General features: G+C 32.6%; 2 protein-coding genes across 5 annotated transcripts; one reads left to right on the forward strand and one right to left on the reverse strand.

The window, feature by feature from the left end:
- The first annotated feature begins 3,918 nt into the window (after positions 1 to 3,918).
- Positions 3,919 to 6,287, forward strand: LOC18098521 (uncharacterized). The gene is made up of 2 exons (XM_024601128.2): positions 3,919 to 4,104; positions 4,725 to 6,287. Exon 2 carries the CDS (start codon positions 4,733 to 4,735, stop codon positions 5,336 to 5,338), a length of 606 nt encoding a protein of 201 aa, XP_024456896.1. The 5' UTR covers positions 3,919 to 4,104; positions 4,725 to 4,732; the 3' UTR covers positions 5,339 to 6,287.
- A 1,394-nt stretch (positions 6,288 to 7,681) lies between these two features.
- LOC112325954 (UPF0481 protein At3g47200) lies at positions 7,682 to 22,054 on the reverse strand. 4 transcript variants are annotated; one of them, XM_052453123.1, is made up of 3 exons: positions 21,735 to 22,054; positions 20,381 to 21,090; positions 7,682 to 8,620 (listed from the first exon to the last, which is right to left on the reverse strand). In XM_052453123.1, the coding sequence occupies exons 2-3, from the start codon at positions 21,075 to 21,077 to the stop codon at positions 7,776 to 7,778; spliced, it is 1,542 nt and encodes a 513-aa protein (XP_052309083.1). In that variant the 5' UTR covers positions 21,078 to 21,090; positions 21,735 to 22,054; the 3' UTR covers positions 7,682 to 7,775. The 4 variants fall into 4 exon arrangements, with proteins under 4 accessions (XP_052309083.1, XP_052309082.1, XP_052309081.1 ...); XM_052453122.1 differs by having other exon boundaries at positions 7,682 to 8,426; positions 20,187 to 21,090; positions 21,735 to 22,051; XM_052453121.1 differs by having other exon boundaries at positions 7,682 to 8,074; positions 19,832 to 21,090; positions 21,735 to 22,050.
- Positions 22,055 to 23,084: the final 1,030 nt, after the last annotated feature.

The raw sequence follows: 23,084 nt of genomic DNA on the forward strand, positions 1-23,084 counted from the left end.
CTCAAATTGATAATTTTTCTTGAGAGTCTTACCTGATAAGTTATTATACGCCATATTAAAAATTGTTAGTGTGGTAATTTCAGTAAGTTGCCGAGAAATAACATCATTCAAGTTGTTGTAAGAAAGATCCAAACTCTCAATTTGCTTTAAATTTCATAACATTGCAGGTATAGATCAAGCGAGATTGTTGTGTGATAAAATTTCCATCATTTTTTAAAAAAAATATTAAACCATTATTTCTTTAAACAAGTATGAAAAGAGAGTGCCAGAATCTAAAATTCATGAATTTCTCAAAACCTCATTGTCTTTATAAACAATGAGAACATCTTTATGATTTGTACAATCGCAGCATCTCCAGACTTCTTGCTCCTTAGCTTCAGTTCTTCTACATTGGCTTTCTCCTTCTCACAGTGATACTGAATATAATCTTCTTCATGATAATACAAATTTTTTTTTATCACTATAATCCACTCTAGGTCTAAAATTTGATATAGAGTTACCTCTACCAAAATTATTTTCTTATATTATTTTTCTAACACGAAAATCATAATTTTGCTCTTGAAAGAAACCCATTAGAATTAATGTCGTATTATAATTGACATAATTATTTTCTACTTCTGAAATCTTATCATTATCATTTTTTAATTTACCCTTCCAACCTAGCTACTTCCATATCTCTCCCATTGATAAATCATTTTTTTTGTACCCCTTCCACCCTCCATAAAGTTACCATTTAACTCCGCTTTTGAGATTAAATCTTAAACTTCTTTAGATTAATTTTTTCGTACCCTTGAAATTGTTATAAACACAAGTAAAATAAATAATTTACTTTGTTAATTTTATTTTCCTATTCATTATTATTTTATTCATTATTATAAGTTTTTGAAAAATAAAAATAAAGCAAAACAAAATTAAATATTTTAAAAATCTATTTTATTCATTATTATAAGTTTTTGAAAAATAAAAATAAAGCAAAACAAAATTAAATATTTTAAAAATCTTTCTATATTTATAATATTCTTATTTCTTAGAGTTTTAACTTATAGTAAAATTGATCCAGAGAACTAGTTTGAAAAGCATTTGAACATAAGGACTTCAAATGCTTTGGGCCATGGGTTGAGACTTGAGAGGTAGGTGGTTTCTTAACCGGTATGGGCCAGATATATATATTCTTTAATGCTTACTCTATTGGATAGGCTTAATGCCCTGCAGGTAATAACCAGGATAGGAGTCCGACTTAATTAGAGTTGATAGGGCACAAATATATATAATATTGTGCTCCGATTAATACAAAAACAATAATAATAATAATTAGGGTAATTTGTTCTTTTATTCGGCTTTCTAACCTTCTCAGAATTGCATCAATTAAGAAGCATCAATGGCCGCCGAGAAGGTTACTATAGACCATGAAGAAGCTGTCGATTTTGTAAGGAAGGTGCAGAAGCGCATCAACAAGGAGGCCTACAAAGACTTTTTGATGACTTTATGTGCATACAGAAACAAGTGGAAGGACGTGGCCGATGTGTACAGAGATGTGGTTGAGCTGTTTGCAGACTATCCTGATTTGCTGGAGGGGTTTCACAGATTTTTGCCAACTTCTGAGGTCATAGCTGATCTCGAAAGCAAATTGCAGATTCTATAGATATAAACAAACTTGAGTTGTGATCAAATTGAGTCATTAATTGGTTTTATATATAATATTTTCCTGTAAACTGACATCTTACAATGTGTTTGCTTCCTGTAGTTTTGCATGTTAACTTAAGGTTGCAAAGCCAATAGCATATTAGAGGTACAACACAGTGTTTTTTTTTAGTTTATTATAGGTGTCTGGGCTAGTTTGTTCACGCTTTGACTAATCCCACGGGCTCTGAAATTAACGATCATTTAAGTCTCCAATGACCCTGAGGTTTGTAGAACTCGAATTGATAATCTCTGAAAAGCAAATTCAGGGTATGACCAATTAAATTATACCCCAAGATTACACCATAGTATTTTATATTCATTAATGATGTGGGACAAGAAGAAATTATAATAAGGTTATTTAGTTTATATTTAAATTAAGGATATATTGATATTTTTTATAGATTAATAATAAAAAAATTTACTCGTTTTTTTTCTTGTAAAATAATATTTACAATGTTTAGGGTTTTTGTTTCAAGTGTTTTTCACCTATATTTTATCTTTTTTATACATATTATTTTTATTTTGTTGTTTTCATTTAGATATATATTTAAAAAAACCACATTACAAGCTAATCTTCAAAGTATATATTTATCTAATTTTTAATTACTATACTTATGAATATTAAATTTAAAATTTTATGTGGCATATGTTTAAACATGTAAGAGATTTAACAATAAGAGAGTTAACATCATTTGTCAACCTTCAATGTCTTCCATTTTCATGTATATTAAAGATATATTAAAAAAAAAACATTGTAATTAAATATTGTTCCCTCAATTATGACAAATTGTGTCTCCATTTGTGATTGACAGTTAAGTCAACAACTAAAACTTTGACTATTGATGAAAAAATTATTTAAAATTTTCATTTTTTGTTTTTATATATAGTTTAAGCAAATGCAAACATTAATTAAATCTATAATTATCAAGTTAACCTTTGTATTGTAGTTTTTAAATCTAATTCAGATCAATTAACACGAAGCAAGTTTAAAATCACTGGTTGAGTGGATTAACATCACATCAATTATCAACCTCTAATATCTTCCATTTTCATGTATATTAAAGTTATATAGTTTATTAAAATTACATTGCAGTTAAGGGTGTGTTTGTTTAGTCTTAGTTTTTATATTTACGGTGTAAAAAACACAGTTAGGTATTTGATAGTACACCAAACTGTATTTTATATTATGGGGCCCATCAAAAAATTGAGTTTAAAATGCAGTTTTTACATGCTTTTTTAACTGAGTTTCGTAAAACTCTGTTTGTTTTGCGTTTCAAAAACACTTTTTTTAAAATTTGAATTTTTTTTATTTTTTTCTTTACTTCAAATTAATTATTTTTATTTTCAAATCATTTTGATGCGCTGATATCAAAAATAATTTTTTTAAAATAAAAAAATTATTTTAATGCATTTCCAAGTAAAAAACACTTTTGAAAAACAACCACAACTAAATATTTTATACATGTTTTTCATTGTATATAAATCTCAACCATAATTTTTACCAAACACGTATCTAAATCCAACTAACCACGCCTAATCATATTTTTTTAAACTTATTTTTTTAAAATCATAATCACAAAAATTACCTTTAAAACAAACATCCTCATTATTGTTCCCTCAATTATGACAAATTGTCTCTGTACTTGTGATTGACAGTTGTCAACAATAAAAACTTTGACTTGTAAGAAAACATTATTAAAAAAATTCATTTTTTGTTTCTTAGTTTAAGCTTTTCACATATGATAATATGAATTCAATCTATTGTTATCAAGTTTCTAAATCAGAATTTAAATATGGATTTTTATATTACTATTTCGGGAGTTGATAAGCTAATTTCTATCAATGTTTATTTGTTGGGTTGCCCTCCCAAATCAAAGGTTTGGGGTTGTCTTGAAACAAGTTTATGGCCATAGAAGTGTTAACTAGAATTAACACTGATTAATTTATTTTTTTTATTTTAAAAAAATAAAAATAAAAATATTATTTATTTTTAAAGAATTAAAAATTTTTACTTGGATTTTACCGGGTCAAGAATCAACATGAGTTTTTTACCGAATTATAACAAATTAATTCTTCTTTTAGTTTTATTAAAATTAAAATCTGGATTAGTTTAGAGGTTAACGCATTAAGTCATGTCGGGTTTTTAAAAAAATGATTGCTACCAAGTCTGAATCCAATCCTTCTAGTGTTGGACTAAATTGAATACAAGTAAAGTAGAAGGACTAATGATTAACATCTAAGTAACCTCCCAACTGGGCAGGTACAAAGCGTGACATTGATCATTAACCCCTCCCCTGCGGGCCTGTTCATTGGTAAAGTTTTATCAACTCTTTACTCATTTCTACTCGGCAATTAAAGACTCCGGCAGTCAAATGCCGTCGGAAGACTAAATCCGGTGACCTCCCAACGATTCTCTCTTCGGTAAGTTAGAACTCCAATCTCATCCACCCCTTTTCCCCCTCTCCTTCTGATAGGGTTTTTAATCTAACATTGAAAAAGGAAAAAGTAATTTTTTCAGTGACTTAGGGTTTTGTTTAGCGTAATTTTAGTGTAGTTTCTGTTGATTTCTTCGTTAAGTTCTTGTGGTTCAGTGATTATGAATGGCATTGCAGTGATTGAAATGAACATGCAGCCTTGATTGTACATTGTTGATCTCTTTTAAGCCTTTCATTGATTTTGCTATTATTCTTTCTTTTTGAGAACTTTTTGCTTGGAAATTCTAAGAATTAATTTTTTTGGCAATTTTTGTTTCTTTTATGAGAATATTGTACTTGGAAATTCTAATAATGAATATTTTTTTTCTTTATGAGAATGTTGTTCATAATTTCCAAGAATATCCGGTCTAAGTTTTTGTAAGATTGCTTCAAATATAGTAATTTTTTTTTATGGGGTTGAATGTAAGTGGAAGAGTGGGGGGTTGATTTGCCAATGTAGGGATACTTGGGTTTAGTTTGGTCAATTGCTTGTGAAACATCAATGTTAAGCCTGACCTGGTTGATTTAATGGAATCTCATGTTGTTGTTGTTGTTTGTGGTTTACAGCTTGCAGGATGGGAAATGATACCAAGGTTAGTCGTAAAGGTAAGGATGAGGAAAGTAATGATATAAAAGGGAGAAACATTGGTAACAGATCATCAAGCAGTTTGGGTGCTGCTAATGATACTTTTGGTCTAAGAAAGTCAGCTAGAGAAACATCATTCAAGAAAAACTTGACTCCAAGCCCTTCAAGTAGTAGAAAGTCTGAACGTATTGAGAAGCAGACCCCCCCTCCAATTCCTCCTGTTACGAGGAAATCTGAGAGATTGGTTGAGAAACATAGTTTACCGACTCCTTCTAGAAGGCCTGAGAAGGGTAAGAATCAGTCGTCATCTAGTTCTTCTGGTCCAACGAAGTGTGGTAAAAGCTCGGGCTCTTTAATAATGAAGGAAAAGCACAAGAAAGAGAAGAGTGTGAAACAACTTGAAACTGAAGAAGTTGGAAACAGTGACAAACCTGTTATCAAAACTGTCCTGGTTGGAATTAAGAGAATGGATGCTCGTTCTTACAGGGAACTGTTCAAACAGAAACAAAAGAAAGTTAAACTGGAAGGTAGCCAAGATCTGATAGTAAATAGGATACCTGGGGTTGATACTGAGGTGAAGAGTTGTTGCAAGTGATGTCTTCTAAACAAAAAAGAAGTATTGACGACTTGAATTTTGATGCTACGGAAATGGTTTCAAATGAAGATGGTGATGCAGCTCCATATGGGTGCGGCAGAACTGATTCTGTGGATTCATGTTCCGAAAGGAAAAGGTTAAAGAAGCGCAATAAAGTGTCCAACAATAACACTGATTCGCTTTCTCTGAAAGCTGCTTTAATAGATAACTGGCTAGTTTCACTGTTGATTAATTGTTCTGGTTTTGTTCCTTGTCCTGTTTGCACAGATGGTACTCTTCTCAGAGTATTAGGTGGCAAACATTGTCGGATTTCCCTGATTTTTATAATTAATCTTCATAAAATGTCTCTTCTTCTGCAGGAACTTCTGGAGCTCCAGTGCATAAGATGTGTAAAGTCATGCCAAGTTCAAGTGGCCTTCTTAACACAACTGATGCGAATCACGTTTCCAACTTCTCGCATTTGACTAGTAAATTATCACAAGTACTGAATCACGTTTCCAACTTCTCGCATTTGACTAGTAAATTATCACAAGTACTGAAAGCCGACATGGTTGGGTATAATGGAGGAAGGAACTTGCATGATGATTCTGAGAAGAGTCTCCATCTTTTTTTGAAGCCTGAGATAGCAAAACTTTGTGAAATTTTGCAACTCCCAGCATGCATCTCATCCCTCTGTAGAAGTTAATTTCTCTAGCACTTGTTCATGAATGCTGCAGTAGGTTCTTTGATGTGGTGTATTGGGTCTGCCTATCTACTGCTATTCTTAGTACTTTGAATTGGTTTCAGAATTGATTTTAAGCATAGAAATAAAGAAGAAAAGATCTGGTAAATACCCTACTTTTTGTGCATTCAAGCCATCAACCTTGCAATGATCCCTACTGTTGGCATTGGATTGAAATAACTGTTTTAGATCTTAATGAGATAAAGATACTATGAATTTCTTGGCCTAGAGAGCATTGCATTATTGGGCACTATTGAATTTCAATTTCACTCAATTCCTATTTGAAATGGAATATCATCACCATCAAATGTCGCGTTGAGTTTTATTTTTATTTGTTAATTTCTTGTTCTCTCAATGGCATCACAAATCCTCTCCCTTGTCATCCGTTGAAATAGGAAAATTTGTTTGATATTTTATGTTTCTTAGCATTCTGACAATGATGATCTGCTATTTTTTCCATCTCCTCTAGTGTTTCTCTGGGTTGTGAGAGGCAAATCTCATGGGTCACTGAGTAACATATAGAAGGAAAAAGGAAAACTTAAAAAATAGAAGAAAACTCTCTCTGGTCTTAGTTGGCTTACATTGCCAGGACTCAATTAACCAAATTCTATCTTCACTCTATTAAAAGTGAGGGAAATGATATGCTTACTGCTTTGATGGGTTCTTTTACTTCATTAACATAGTTACTCTGGACTAATGAATTTGCTGGAAGTTGCTGGGTCATGTATCAGGAAACATCATTATTTTCATAATTGATCTCAAGATTATGCAGCAGTATTTCTTCTATGATGTCGTTATGTTGACATGTTTCACTATCCCTTTAGGAAAATGTCAAAGTCATGGTGGAACAGTTTCGGGAATATGTACTGAATAATCACCATGTCAGTAGAGAACCACCTAGCGTATTGCAGGCATTTCTGATATCCTTGGTTAGAACCTTCCTTTTTCTATATTTTCCTGCTGTTTGATCATTAATTTACTTGTGACACAACTCTTACACCCTCTGATTAAAACATAATAAGTCAGTCACTACTGTAAAACGATGCTTTACCATGTTCATGTCATTTTGGATCATGGTTGTTGAATTTGAGGATATTTTACAACATAATAAGTCAGTCACTACTTTTTATCTGAATTGAGGTTGGAATTTATCATATCTGATTATTTTGAAGAAGAAAAGTATGCTTGGCGAAGAATATCTTGACATGCTCCTCTTCCTATTGGTTCTATATTATTTCCTATACCATGTGTCTATAGCTTGGTTTGGTCAACCTTTCAGCCCAAGAAAGTGACATTAATTTGCATAGCTTGAAAACCAAGGAAGGAAATATTATATTAACAAGTCATGCTTGTGTCTTTTTGTTGATGCCTATTCTTATCACCCTCGGACACTTAGAGATAAGTTATGTGAGTGTTTAGAAATATGGTAATTTATGTATTTTACTTTAAAAATATTAAATTAATATATTTTAAAGTAAAAAATACTATGTTCTATAATATTAAACGCAAATTATGAGAAATCCAAAATAAAATATAAAGAATAGTTACATGTGATAAGAATTTTAAAAAAAAAACATCAAAGAGAACGCGCGCGCGCCCGTGTGTTTATTGACTGCACAGGAAACATAAAATCCACAGCACAACACAACAAAAGCCAACAAACAGGAGAAATAAAACTACACAGGCTCTGGATTGACTTGATCCACGCTTGGAGTACTAGCGCAGGCCAAGGATCGCACAAATTGTTTGTACCAAAGTGAGGATGAGGAGGATAGCTGCACTAACCGTTCCAACACCTTTCCAAAAATTCCCGAAAAACTCCTCTATAAAGTATGCGGGGTTTTTGGCCCCGGAGCTTTTATAATAATCATCCACCGCCGAAAAGATGTCGTGATAACAGGAATGGAGATCAGTCGTGCTTGATGATGCAAGACTGCAAATCAGGTCCCTCACTGCAACTTCGTCTTTGCAATAAGTTACAATTTTATTTTCCATTAGGAGTTTCGCATCTTTAGGTTTGACAACAAGAATACTCAATAGGTTGATGTAATGGCAGACGTACTCTTGTCCTGGATAAAGACGCTTCTCCATGGCCATAAGGTTTCTGAAGAGACGTTCAGTGTTGCCGTCTATCTCAAGCTGTGGTATGTGAAACTCCGTTCCCAATCTACGGAAATCCACATCAAGTAAGCAGTTACGTTCTCGTGGAACCTTAAACTTAACTCCTGCTTGGCGTAGCTTGGTTGCACTGTGAAAGCTTTTGATTAGTTCTACAGACTTGCCATTTTGAGTGAAGGATAGTAAAGATCTTACCAAATCAGTGAAATGCTTTGGCATTGTTTCTGCAGGAGATAAGTTACTTCGAAGGTGGGGTTTAAAATAGGAACAAGCAAGAGCTTTAAAATCCGTGTGTTCTCCTTTAATGTTTTTTGGAAGAAGTTCATGTAATTTCTCAAGAATAAAGAATGGAAGCTGGTTTTCAAACAAAATCAAGTCCCGTCGAATCGCCAACCTCAACCATGGTTCTTTCAATATAGAATCTTTTATATACTTCTCTCTACCTTCTCTGTACTTGAGGAATAGCTCGAAGATGAATACAGCATCGTGCAGAATCAGACCCAGAAAGTCTCGAGAATCTTCAATTCCATGGGAACCAACTTCATAACATTGGCGGATCTGATTTTCATCTTCCACGGGACTGTACATGGCTTCGTTTGATTTGCGAAGTGCCCCGCCAACTATGTAGATGCACACATCACTCTCTTGTTCATCTTTCAAATCTTCTCTAGAATAACGGAGTGCTTTTCCATGCTCAACAAATTGTTGTGCATTGTATGAATTTCCAGAAATATCTTGATGAAACAATGGTTCAGAATGAATTTCAGTATTATCTGCAAGGTAGTCTCCGGCTGAAGAATATGGTGAATGAATTTCAGCATTATCTCCAAAGTAGTCTCCGGCTGAAGAATATGGTGGATGAATTTCGGCATAGTCTCCGGCTGAATAATATGTTTGATGGATTTCGGCATTATCTCCATGATAGTCTCCGGCGGAAGAATAAGGTGGATGAATTTCGGCATTATCTCCATGAAAGTCCTTTCCGCCACATGAGAAGTACGGTGAATGAATATCAGAATTATCTCCAAAGTAATATTGGCCAAGTGAAAAATATGGTGAACGAATGTCTCCCATCTATTGCAATTTGCTGCCTAGATCATGATAGATAAACGAATCATTATTTACCAATAAAAACAATTTCTCAAAATTAAGATTATACGACAAAAAAAGTTAACTTATTTTCTTAATTAAAGAATTAACTAAAAAAATTATGCGTTTGAAGTTTTTGCTTCTGTAATCAAAGACAATAGTAACATTTGCCATTAATATTTGCTTCTCAAGAGTCTGACTTCTAGTCTTGTTCTCAAAATGAATAAATTATAAATTAGTCCCTATAAATAAAATGAATTGAATAGCGAGTCTAGTTCTAAAAACTAATTAATTAGTGCGTGAATTATAGATCCGTTAAATTTACATGTGATATCTAAAATAGTCTTTAAGGTAAAGGGGACGAAGGAGAGGCAAAAGAAAAGGGAAGGAGAGATGGGTAGAGAGAAGATAAAAGCAAGGAGGAGAAGGGAAAAGAGGCGGGGGTGAGAGACGAGGAGGTAGAACAAAGCGATGGTTGTTGTGATGGAGGGAAATAAAAAGAGGAGGATAGATAGGTAGTGGAAAAGGGAAGGAAACATGAGAAGAGCGGAAATTGTTTTTCTTTTTTAAAGAATATATAGGTAATTTTCCCTGTAATTGTAAAACATGATTAAGGAATCCACCTAAAGCAAGTCCTGGACCCAAGTTGATCCCAAATCTTTTTTATTCAAATATAAAGGATCAAAGTGATTTGTTTTAACCAAAGTTTTTTTTTAAAAAAGGTAATAGGTTAAGGGTTGGATTTTGATTGAATTAACTAATTGTTTTTAATTTTTTTACATGGAAAAATATAAAATATATTATTTTATAAAATATTTTACGAAAATCAAATGCCCTCAGCAAGTACATAAAATTATAATATATCCATGGCTCTTCATCTAACAAGCTTACTAGCTCCTACTTGTGGTCTTTTTAGCGATCATCTTTTATTTTCAGCTCAGATTTATAGATTCATAGATCTATATATAGATTCATAGATAGTGTGTAATTTTACTTCTAATTAACGACCTAATACGTAGTAAAAAAAGTAGCATCCTCCTTAACCTGCAGGAGCTAAAATCGTCAGGTTTCTTTTTTTTTTCTTTTCTTTTTTTTTTTATAATCATCGAGAATATATTAAGAAGGCCATAAAGCGAATAGCCAAAGAAAAATACAAGAGATAAAAAAAAAAAAGAAGAAAAAAAAAACTGATCTACTACAGCAAACAACAAGAAGACTACCTAAGATTTCTTATTACACCATAATTTGATGCCATCAGAAAATCTTAAGAGGTCATTTCCTGTATTATTGAAGTTTGAATCTTGAGAATGCAACCAAATAGCAACCCGATGAAGGATGGTGGAGAAACAATCAAACAAGTTTATAGTTCCCTCCTCAAAAACAATTTTGTTCCTCAGCAACCATATACCCCAAATAGTACTACTTGAAATTAATCTCCAAGCTGATCTTTGGAATTTGCCATGCACCATTTCGGGCCACTACAGAAGCAGCAAGTCAATTGTTCTCGGTAAACAACATTGGATACCCCACCAATCCAAAACTTTCATCCAAACACTCCTAGAAAAGTTACAGTGTATAAAATGATGCTCTGAGGTTTTCAAATTTGAGCTGCAAAAGACACATGAAGCTTGTGTGGCAGACAAAACAGTCCGTTGATGGAGAAAAGCTCTTGTACTAACTTTGTCTTGTACTGCCAACCAGAGAAACACCTGCACTTTCGGAGGGGCCCCTTTAATCCAAACATTGGCTTCGAAGACTCTATCAGTCGCAGAGGAGGTATTGTCAATTAGGGTGCAACACGATTTAACTGAGAAGCTTCCATCAGAATTGCATGGTCATATAAGTTTGTCATCTTTTCCTTGTCGGATTATCGTTGGCTCCAACATTGAGAGCAAATGATGATATTGTTGCTCTTCATAAGATAAGAGCTTCCTACGCCAAACCAAATTCCATCGCCATTGATCATTCACCCATTGACCCATCTCATTAACCAAACCATTCCGAAAAGTAGAAATTTGGTAAAGCTTAGGGAAAATGCTACGTAAAGCATTTGATCCTATCCACACGTCAGACCAGAAAAGGATGGAGGATCCATCTCCAATCTTGAATTTAATGTTTTCACGCAATACTAAGCCGATGACATTGTTTGGATCCAAGATTGACAAAACGTCTTTCCAAAATGGGAAAATATGACCATGCAATTTTGGGATTCCATTCTCGAAAGTTGGGGAGTAAAAATGGGTTGTTACCTGTTTCCATAAGGCATGGTCTGGTAAGTTTAGCCTCCATATCCATTTGAAAAGCATGGATATATTTTTTGACATTAAAGAACCCAACCCAAGGCCTCCTTCTTTTCTAGCTTTCACAACAATATGCCACTGTACCTTGCAGATTTTCTTTTGCTTCGCCACTCCAGACCACAAGAATCTTCGTTGAATAGATGTTAGTATATTACAGACACCTTTCGGCATAAGAAAAGAAGACATATAATATACTGGCAATGAACTCAAGACACTTTTGATTAGGCAGATACGTCCTGCCATACTAAGCATACGACCTCTCCACATGCTCAACTTTCGTCTGAAATTCTCAATAATAGGCTTCCATGTAGACAATCTTTTAGGATTGGATCCTAAAGGCATGCCTAGATAAGAGCAAGGCAAGAAATCAAATCTGCAAAAGACTGAATATGTCATACTAGCACAAGTATCTTCCCCAACATTTATGCCAATTAAAGAGCTTTTATGGAAGTTAATGTGCAAACCTGAACAAATAGCGAACCACAACAGGATCCTTTTAACTGTTTTGACCATATGAAGATTAGCAGGCATGAAGATTAAAGTGTCGTCTGCATATTGTAGGTGACTGAGGCAAAAGCTGTCTCCAAAAGGGATACCTTTGAAAAGATCATTTGAAGCTGCTCTTTGAAACAAAACAGATAATCCCTCTGCTGCTATTAGAAAAAGGAATGGAGAAAGGGGGTCACCTTGGCGAATCCCACGGCCCATCAAGAATTCCTTAGAAGGAGATCCATTAATCATCACTGATAATTTTGCGGTGGAGATGCAAGTGTTGATCCAATTAATCCATTTTTCACCAAAACCCATATGCCTCATAACTTGCTCTAAATAATCCCACTGCACACTATCGAAAGCTTTGTGAAAATCCACCTTAAAGATAAGGCTCGGCACTCTGTGTCTTTTCAAGGAATGAACTGCTTCATTGGCAACCAAAAACCCATCAATTATTTGCCTCCCTGCCAAGAAAGCTGTTTGATTCTCACTGATAAGGTCATGCATAACCGTTTTCAGACGGCTAGAAAGAACCTTAGCCATTATCTTGTAAATACCATGAATCAAACTAAGAGGCCTGAAATCTTTGAAGCCAACTGGGGAAGCTATCTTTGGAATTAGATGAACATAAGCATGATTGACTCCTTTTGGAAGCCTACCTGTTGAAATCCTCAGGTTTCTCATGGTCATTTTTTCAGTGAGGTTCATTTGAGACTTCTATGAGGTACAATTTTCCTTTCAAAGCAGCGGAAAAGTGAAAACTCGTTTCAAGTGTTGCACTTGCTAACTTACTAATTAAGAGCCAAAAGAAATTAGAACTGGAGTTTCAGAGTGAGAGGCTACATTCATGACATTCCCCTTGAACCGTTCGTCTTAGTGTATCAAATATTATGGAAGGAAGAAACATGGATGGAGAGAAAACAAAACTAATTAATGAGCAAATTAAGCAAAACAGAGCACGCACCTTGGCCTGTACTGGAGAACGGCAATTGTTTGCTTCAAGCAGCAGCAAGCAGAGCCACTTTCCTAGAAGCAATACTGAGATGCTGTATGCAGCCTCTCTCACTCTCACTCTTTTCGATTTGTTTATATTTAGCTCTTCGACTCGATGTCATATATATAGTACTCTTTCCTTTGCTCTCGACGTTGTTTCTTTCTTTAATCTTCAAGTAACTAGCTAGTTAGGTTAACTCCTTTGATTAATTATTGAGAAATTTCTTTCGCATAAAATTTTCTAGCTAGTCTAATAGATGCCTAACCACCAAGTTTTGGATTGTTAGTGAACTAATATAAAATTAAAGTTGGAGTTTGATCGACGGTTTATGTTTTTTTAGGTGAAATGATTTTTCCATATCAAATAATATTTTAAATAAATTTAAAAAGTTTCAGCACAATACATATATAACGTGTTCTGAAAGTTTCAAGTTCAAAAATATTTAGGCATTATTTAATAACTTAAATTTTAGGTTATATATAGAGATCTCTTCCAATAATTTAATCTTTTAGATAAACTCAAAGTCAATTAATTATCAAATTTAGTTGGAACAACATCTAAAACCATTACCAATATCTCATCTAATAATTCAATTTTTTTGAATTAAGATAGTTTTTAACATGTTAAGAGAGACTCTAATAGACAAACCGTCCCAAATTTATTTCTAAGAACTTAATTTATTAAATGAAACTCTAAAAATGATATAACATGATGTTGGATTCCATATGGACATTCATATCACTAAGATTAAGGCCTCAGCTAAGAAAAAGCATTACTCATATCTTGTAATTTATAGTCAATTGTAGCAATGAATAGTGTTGGTAACGAATATTTGTGTATGTGAACGATGAAGTACGTAATGGAATTTTTTAATATCTGAGCCGCCAGAGTGTTTAGGTGGTGGAATTTTTTAATTAACAAGTCAATACTATTATTTAATTAACAAGGTTTCTGTCGGTTTAAAATTAAATTATTAAAAAAAATTTATTGGGGTTGACATGATTAATTAACTTCAACTAGAAACTGAAAGAACCGAGAGAAATTAGAGCCCCCTCCTGTTTTTAGTTTCATCTTGAATATTTTTTTTCCCATTTGATTAAATGAGTTGAAGAAAAAGTTGAATATATGACGTTATCACATGTGTTATGGCAAAGGTAATATAAAATATTTTAGGAATAATAATACTAGACTAAGACCATGTTTGTTTCCCGAAAAGTAGTTTCCGGAAAATCACTTTCCAAACTTTCCAGTGTTTGTTTGCTATTAGAAAACTTAGTCAACAGAAAACACTTTCCGGTCAACGAAAAACACTTTCCAGTCAAAGAAAAATTTGGTTTAGTTTCCAGGAAAGTGTTTTCCCTTTTGGCTATGTTTGTTTTCCGGAAAGTGGTTTCCGGGAAATCACTTTCCAAACTTTCCTGTGTTTGTTTGCCTTTAGAAAAGTTGGTCAACGGAAAACACTTTCCAGTTAAAGAAAAATTTGGCTTGGTTTTCAGGAAAGTGTTTTCCTGGAAAATTTGGGCGTAAAACATTTTCTGAAAGTTGTGAAAAATTTAGAAATGTCATTATTTGCTGATTATATCAAATTTGATCCTCAAACTTTTGATTACTATATATAATTTGTTTTGAATATTTATTTTTCAATTTCATCTATTAAAATTTAATTTTTATATTAAATTTGGTCCTTATTTTTATAATTGCTTTTTGCTTTTTCCTTATCATTTTTTTATTGAAATTTTTTATCTATCAAATTTGGTCCTTATTCTTTTGAATGTTACTTATTTTATTTGAAATAATTTATGAAATGTTAATTATTATTATTTTAATTTCTTCATCTTTCATTTTTTTTTAATTTTTTAAGATTTGATCTCTATTATTTTGATTATTATTTATTTTATTTGAGATAATTTATAAAATTATATATTTTTTCAATTTCATTCTCATTCAACTTCTTAATTTGTAAGATTTGTTCCTCATTATTTTAATAAACTTGAGAAAAATAAAACATTAATAAGTTATTTTCCAGCTCATTTTCCATGACATTACCAAACACTGGAAATTGTTTTCCAACTTATTTTTTATTACACTACCAAATATCGAAAAATACTTTCCCTGGAATTCACTTTCCAAAAAAAACTACTTTCCAGCAAACAAACGGTGTCTAAACTGTATCCAAGCCCGTAAGCTATTGGTTAAAGTGCCATTAGTGTCTGAATAAAAAGTTGACGTCATTATCCTTGAATAAATTGTTTAATTTATTTAGTCCATTCGCTACTTCATCCACTCATCACAAAATTTAAATCTTTTGAATGCAGCCAAAACTTAATTAATTATCAAATTCAATCGTAATAGTATAATAGTGTGTACAATAATTCTTAAAATCTCATCTTATAACTTTGTTTTTTGAATTGAGATCATTTCTGATATGTTATCATAAGCTACTCCGATGAACAAATATTCACAAATTGATTTCAAAAACTTAAATTGTTAAATTAGCTAGCCTCCTAGAATAATTTGATCAACATTAAGTTGATTCTGATTCTAAATCTCATAATAGAGACGCTAAAACTCTCTGCCAGATTCTCCCTTACACTCAATTGGTAATACAAGGAGATTCCGTCGGCGACTCCATACGGACATTATATCGCTAAGATTAAAGCCATAGCTAAGCACAGGTGTGTGTGTGTGTAATGAATTGTAGCAGTGATTAGTGGTAGTGTAAAGAGATTCCGTACGTTGGTAATGATTAGTGGGTGGTGGGTAATGGATAGGGATCGATATGTGACCTACAAAATAGATAATGGGATTTTTTAACATCGGAGCCACCGGAGGGTTTAGGTGGTGAAGTTTTCTTTTCCCACAAGCATTTGTTAAAACAGTTAGAGGATATTTAACGTTATGTACAGGAGGTAAGGCAAAGCTAATATAAAATATTTTAGGAATAACTATAAGGGCTAAATTGTAACCAACCCCAAGACTAATGGTCTAATTACCATTATCTTTTGGCAAAAGATTCTATGCTAATGGTGTATGAACAAATTGTCAGATTTAATTTGGTTTATATATTAATTTAAATTAATATTGATTAATTATTGTTTGACATGTATTATGATTTACGCATGAGTTTTTTGAAGGTGGAGTTACAAGTGTCACGCGACAGTTGATTATTACTAATTTAAATTTAGAGATAGATTGAATAAATCAAATAATTCATTCAAGAACTAGTGGAATGAAATTCACTTTGACAAATTATTCAAAAAAATCACACAAGAATTCTTATTTGGTGAAATCTCTTGCTGCTTATTCCAAATCTAAGATGTTGCTTATCTGACCTCCAATGAATTTACATAACCAATTTCTCTTTTTTTTTTGTAAGCTCCAATAACAACTAGAAAATTGATTTACATCGACAAAATATTCCATCATTCTAAAAGTTGTATTTTCATCACTATAAAAATCATTGATGGATGTTTCGATATAAATATGTTGTTGGTGAGTGCCTTATTAGCGATTTTAGATTTATTGGTAATTATTTAATCAGTAATTTAAATACTAACAAAAACATCAATAAAATATAGGTGCCAAAAAAAAAGAGTTGCCAACCATTATTTTACTAGCTAATTCTTCGGTAAATATAACCAATGGTTTGCTGATGGAATAATCATCGATAATATATTGTGTAGAACTAATGAAGTCCTCAACAAAATCACTGACATAAAAATATATTGGTGAATATGTTGGTTTATATCCAAACATATCAGAACTCTCTGTAATTCTCTTAGGAAAATGAATCTATAATATCGATAAATTCCTCAACAAAATTTTTATACATGTAGGTGATTCAATTGGTGTTTCAGTAATTTGTGCTTTTTTGGATCAAATAATTTGACATTAAACAATTAAATTAAATTAAAAAACATTTTATATTATTAATTTAACAGTCAAAATCAATTACAAATATTTATATACATTAAAAAAGAAAGAAAAAAGCTCTAATCATGTTGTCTAGTGAATGGAGCTCTACATTTGGTCTGCTATTATTATGCTTGTGCACATGTTACTCGTGGCTGATTGCATGTGATATCGTACGTATGAGCTTTGACTTAATGAAGAGTAATATTGACCACGATTTAATCTCTTCGTATATTTTCCATGGAAGAGGTAGTCAGTTTTAAAATCATGCAGGCACCATATTCGTTTAACAGTGTAATTTGGTATGATTTTGCGCACTGTTTGGTATTTTTGGATGGGCAGCTGCCTCTGAAGCCCCTGTTGTTATCAGTGCATATATTTACTGTTTCTTCTTAATTCGTAAAATTAGCACACAGATAGATTGATTCGACCACCAGTTATTCCTTAGTTTAAGAGGGAACATTGCGTATCTCATCCACATCTACATATGTTTTGAGAAATTTCACCGCACTTGTATTAAGATGGAAACTTTTTTTGAATTGCTTGTTTTGCTAGTTCGTAGTTCTATTTCTTTCTTTTAGAATCTTTAGTCATTTTTTTTCTGAAATTAAAAAATATAAATAAAGGACAGAACCAAAAAAACAAAAATTCTGCATAAAAAAGTTGATGTGGACTTGCAAAACAAACTCAAGTTGTGAAAATTTAATAAAATATAAAATAAACATTTGATATATCAAAAATACACTCGAATTGATGTCTAAAAATTGACAGTGTCCAAAATTTAGTGGTGACAAATATGGGCAAGGTAGCAGGTTGGAAGATTTAACAACAGCAAAACAGAGACAAAGGCGCAAAGAAGAGGAGGGGAGAGCAGCAGTTGTCTGTGTCTGCGCGCATCTCAGAATTGTAGCAGTACAACATGATGATGATTTGACCTGTGGTATATTTGCCATGCAAGAGGGCAGTCTGTCTAATTATAAATTATGCAAATACACTAGCGCTACATTTAACAGATTTATGATGATATATTTTATCGGTATTTATTTTATTATTCCATATTTTATTAACTGATTCATATACATAAACTATCTATTGAAAAACTGCTTGTCAGTAAATTTTTTTTTTCTGCTGTTGGCAAAAAAAATCCGATGATTTTACGTACAGATAACAAATGTGAAAAAAAATACCAGCTAAACTATATCGATAAAATTATTTTATTTTTATTGATAATTGACAATGACATTTAAAGTAATTTTATTTTAACCTTTTATAAAATACAAATAGAATAATTTTATTAGTGATATAATAGTTGAAGTGGCATATATAATAAAAAAAAATTTCAACTCTTTGAAATATAATAAATCGAGTCCGTTGCTATCTCTATTCGTAATAATTAAAAAATATATGTTTTTTAAAAATTTATTGAACATGAATAGAAAATAATTAAAAGACTAATCCCGTCCGAATCCAGACCAAGATCTACAACAATGATAACAAAAGCAATAAAGAGAGACAGAGATTACGAGCGAGAGACAGAGAGAGGGCAGAGTACACAGAAGCTGCCCAGAGAGAGATCAAGGAAATGGGAAAGAGGGAGGCTCCATGTATCAACCCGTGCTTAAATATGGGCGTGGTGAGTTAACAGCGTTAGAGACTTAACGATGTTAGGGTAAAAATTAAGATCAATTGGTGGACCCTTAACATTGATAACCAGTAAAAACAATTTCTTATTTTATCTTAATAAAAGCTCTTGTAAATTCTTATTTTTTATCCGATAATGAAACATAATTTTAAATTAATTTCTACATCAATCAAAACTAAATTTAATATTCAAACTATTTTAATATTGTTAATGACTTAACAATGTGTGGTAAAAACGAGATCAATATGTTGACCCCAATTTTCTTTCGTTTGATTTATTAATATTGATGACCACTTATTTTTTTTCTTTTTATGTTAATAAAATACTCTCATAAGTTTCTTATACTCGTGTAAATATATTTTTTTATTGGATAGTAGAGTATATTTTTAAACTAGCTTACATATCAATCAAAATTATATTTTATTTATTTCAAGTTTATTTATTTATTATTTCCTAGACTATGTGTCCACATCTTGGTTTGGTCAACCTTCAGCCCAAGAAAGTGACATTAATATGCATACCTTGAAAATCTAGGAAGGAAATATTATATTAACAAGTCATGCTTGTGTCTTTTTGTTGATGCCTATTCTTATCACCCTCGCACACTTAGAGATAAGTTATGTGAGTGTTTAGAAATATGATAATTTATGTATTTTACTTTAAAAAATATTAAATTAATATATTTTAAAGTAAAAAATACTATGTTCTATAATATTAAACGCAAATTATGAGAAATCCAAAATAAAATATAAAGAATAGTTACATGTGATAAGAATTAAAAAAAAAAACATCAAAGAGAACGCGCGCGCGCGCGCGCGTGTTTATTGACTGCACAGGAAACATAAAATCCACAGCACAACACAACAAAAGCCAACAAACAGGAGAAATAAAACTACACAGGCTCTGGATTGACTTGATCCACGCTTGGAGTACTAGCGCAGGCCAAGGAGCTCACAAATTGTTTGTACCAAAGTGAGGATGAGGAGGATAGCTGCACAAACCGTTCCAACACCTTTCCAAAAATTCCCGAAAAACTCCTCTATAAAGTATGCGGGGTTTTTGGCCCAGGAGCTTTTATAATAATCATCCACCGAAGTAAAGATGTCGTGATAACAGGAATGGCGATCAATCGTGTCTGATGCAAGACTGTAAATCAGGTCCCTCACTGCAACTTCGTCATTGTGAATTACAATTTTATTTTCCATTAGGAGTTTCGCATCTTTAGGTTTGACAACAAGAATACTCAATAGGTTGATGTAATGGCAGACGTACTCTTCTCCTGGATAAAGACGCTTCTCCATGGCCATAAGGTTTCTGAAGAGACGTTCAGTGTTGCCGTCTATCTCAAGCTGTGGTATGTGAAACTCCGTTCCCAATCTACGGAAATCCACATCAAGTAAGCATTTACGTTCTCGTGGAACCTTAAACTTAACTCCTGCTTGGCGTAGCTTGGTTGCACTGTGCAAGCTTTTGATTAGTTCTACAGTCTTGGCATTTTGAGTGAAGGATAGTAAAGATCTTACCAAATCAGTGAAATGCTTTGGCATTGGTGCTGCATGAGGAGAGAATTCACTTGAAAGGTGGAGTTTAAAATAGGAACAAGCAAGAGCTTTAAAATCCGTGTGTTCTCCTTTAATGTTTTCTGGAAGAAGTTCATATAATTTCTCAAGAATAAAGAATGGAAGCTGGTTTTCAAACAAAATCAAGTCCCGTCGAATCGCCAACCTCAACCATGGTTGTTTCAATATAGAATCTTTTTTAAACTCGTCTCTACCTTCTCTGTACTTGAGGAATAGCTCGAAGATGAATACAGCATCGTACAGAATCAGATCCAGAAAGTCTTCAGATTTTTCAATTTCATGGGAATCATCTTCATAACATTGGCGGATCGTATTTTCATCTTCTCGCAGGGCAGCCCGAAACTCGCTCTTAGCCCCTTCCAGTTCCTTTTCCTTTGACACCCTGCCTTTCCAGAACTCTCCATAGTATTTAGACTTTTTCCTTTCCATTAAACGCAGATTTTCGTTGCCGTGGTGAATAGGGCCTATAGAAATTTGTTGAGGACTGTACATGGCTTCGTTTGATTTGCGAAGTGCCTTGCCAACTCTGTAGATGCACACAACACTCTCTTGTTCATAATTCCAAGGTCCTATAACACGACGGGTTACTTTTCCATGCTTAACAAATTGTTGTGCATTGTATGAATTTCCAGAAATATGTTGATGAAACAATGCTTCAGAATGAATTTCAGTATTATCTGCAAGGTAGTCTCCGGCTGAAGAATATGGTGAATGAATCTCAGCATTATCTCCACGGTAGTCTCCGGCTGAAGAATATGGTGGATGAATTTCGGCATAGTCTCCATGATAGTCCTCTCCGCCATATGAAATGTACGGTGAATGAATATGATCAGAATTATCTCCGAAGTAATTTTGGCCAAGTGAAAAATATGGTGAGCGAATTTCTCCCATCTATTGCAATTTGCTGCGTTGATGATAGATAAACGAATCACTATTGACCAATAAAAACAATTTCTCAAAAATTAAGATTATTTTCATAATTAAAGAATTAACTAAAAATATATATAAAAAAGTTATGCGTTTGAAGTTTTTGCTTCTGTAACCAGAGACAATAGTAACATTTGCCATTAATATTTGCTTCTCAAGAGTCTGACTTCTAGTCTTGTTCTCAAAATGAATAAATTATAAATTAGTCCCTATAAATAAAATGAATTGAATAGCGTGTCTAATTCTAAAAACTAATTAATTAGTACGTGAAAAAAGGAGCATCCTCCTTAACCTGCAGGAGCTACTATCCTCAGCTTTCTCATGGTGATTTTTTCAGTGAGGTTCATTTGAGACTTCTATATATGAGGTATCTTTAACAACAATTTTCCTTTCAAAGCAGAGGAAAGGTGAAAGCTCGTTTCAAGCGTTGCACTTGTAAACTTACTAATTAAGAGCCAAAAGAAATAAGAACTAGAGTTTCAGAGTGAGAGGCTACATTCATGACATTCCCCTTGAACCGTTCGTCTTAGTGAATCAAATATATATTATGGAAGGAAGAAACATGGATGGAGAGAAAACAAAACTAATTAATGAGCAAATTAAGCAAAACAGAGCACGCACCTTGGCCTGTACTGGAGAACGGCAATTGTTTGCTTCAAGCAGCAGCAAGCAGAGCCACTTTCCTAGAAGCAATACTGAGATGCTGTATGCAGCCTCTCTCACTCTCACTCTTTTCGATTTGTTTATATTTAGCTCTTCGACTCGATGTCATATATATAGTACTCTTTCCTTTGCTCTCGACGTTGTTTCTTTCTTTAATCTTCAAGTAACTAGCTAGTTAGGTTAACTCCAGCTTTGATTATTGAGAAATTTAATATGCTCGCATAAAATTTTCTAGCTAGTCTAATAGATTCCTAACCACCAAGTTAAGGCCAAAGCTAAGAAAATGTATTACTTATATCTTTTAATTTATAGTCAATTGTAGCAATGATTAGTGTTGGTAACGAATATTTGTGTATTTGATTTATTTTTAATTTCATGATTTATAACACGAGTTTGATATGTTAGATCATAAAATTCAAGTAGATTCAATATCTCATATATCATATTAATATTAAAAGATATTATCTTAAATAAAATTATTATATTTAGACATATCATAGATATATCAAATTAACTAGAATATATTAAAATAATTTTTATATGAGTTAATTTTAAATTTAAGTTAGAGAAGGAGGGAGAGGGAGAGATTTACAAATAGCTCACAACAAATCTGATGTCAAAAACTTGAATGGCTAGATTAAACTTCAAGAATGATTTGATCATAAACATTAAGTTGGATTTCACTGCTATGTTTTCCCCTGCATTCTGTCGGTGCTATAAAAGAGATTACGCTGGTGGCTCCATGTGGACATTCATATCACCGACAATAAATTAAGCCATGACATTTATTTTTTTATATTTTAAAAGTGCTTTTAAAAAACAGACAAACAAGTACGTAATAGACTTTTCTAATATCTCAGCCACCACAGTGTTTAGGTGGTGAATTTTGTTTTTTTTCCCATTGGATTAATGAGTTGAATTTTGTTTTTTTCCCATTGTTATATAGTATTTTTTTAATTTGAGATAAAAAAAATTTAAAATTTTATTATTTATAACATGTATAACTTATATTCTCATCAATTTTTTTTAATTTTTTTATATAAAATATTAAAATTTTAAAAAAAATTTAAATTAATTCGAGTTGGTTGAAGTGAATCCAGATTCATCTATAAAATCCGACCCCAGCTTCTTGATCGGTTAAGTTTGATAACTATGGCTGCTCCACGCTGCAAGAACCAAGCCTATGTTGGCATGCAAGCTCCTGATTTGACAGTCTAGAAATCTATCTGAACTGTACAAGAAGTGGGGGATATAAAAGTAATGGTGCCACGTGGTAGCTTATGAGTTGTCAGTTACGGTACTGTTCAG

Source organism: Populus trichocarpa, chromosome 5 (genome assembly GCF_000002775.5).
Source record: "Populus trichocarpa isolate Nisqually-1 chromosome 5, P.trichocarpa_v4.1, whole genome shotgun sequence".
Lineage (NCBI taxonomy): Eukaryota > Viridiplantae > Streptophyta > Magnoliopsida > Malpighiales > Salicaceae > Populus > Populus trichocarpa.

Bases quoted from the DNA above. Each gene is read 5' to 3' on its own strand.
- LOC112325954 (XM_052453121.1), bottom strand. From the start codon at position 21,077: ATGGGAGAAATTCGCTCACCATATTTTTCACTTGGCCAAAATTACTTC. The intron at 8,075-19,831 runs CTAAAGATGCGA...TTGTTGTCAAAC, and splicing joins GAGTATTCTTGTTGTCAAAC to CTAAAGATGCGAAACTCCTA.
- LOC18098521 (XM_024601128.2), top strand. From the start codon at position 4,733: ATGGGAAATGATACCAAGGTTAGTCGTAAAGGTAAGGATGAGGAAAGT.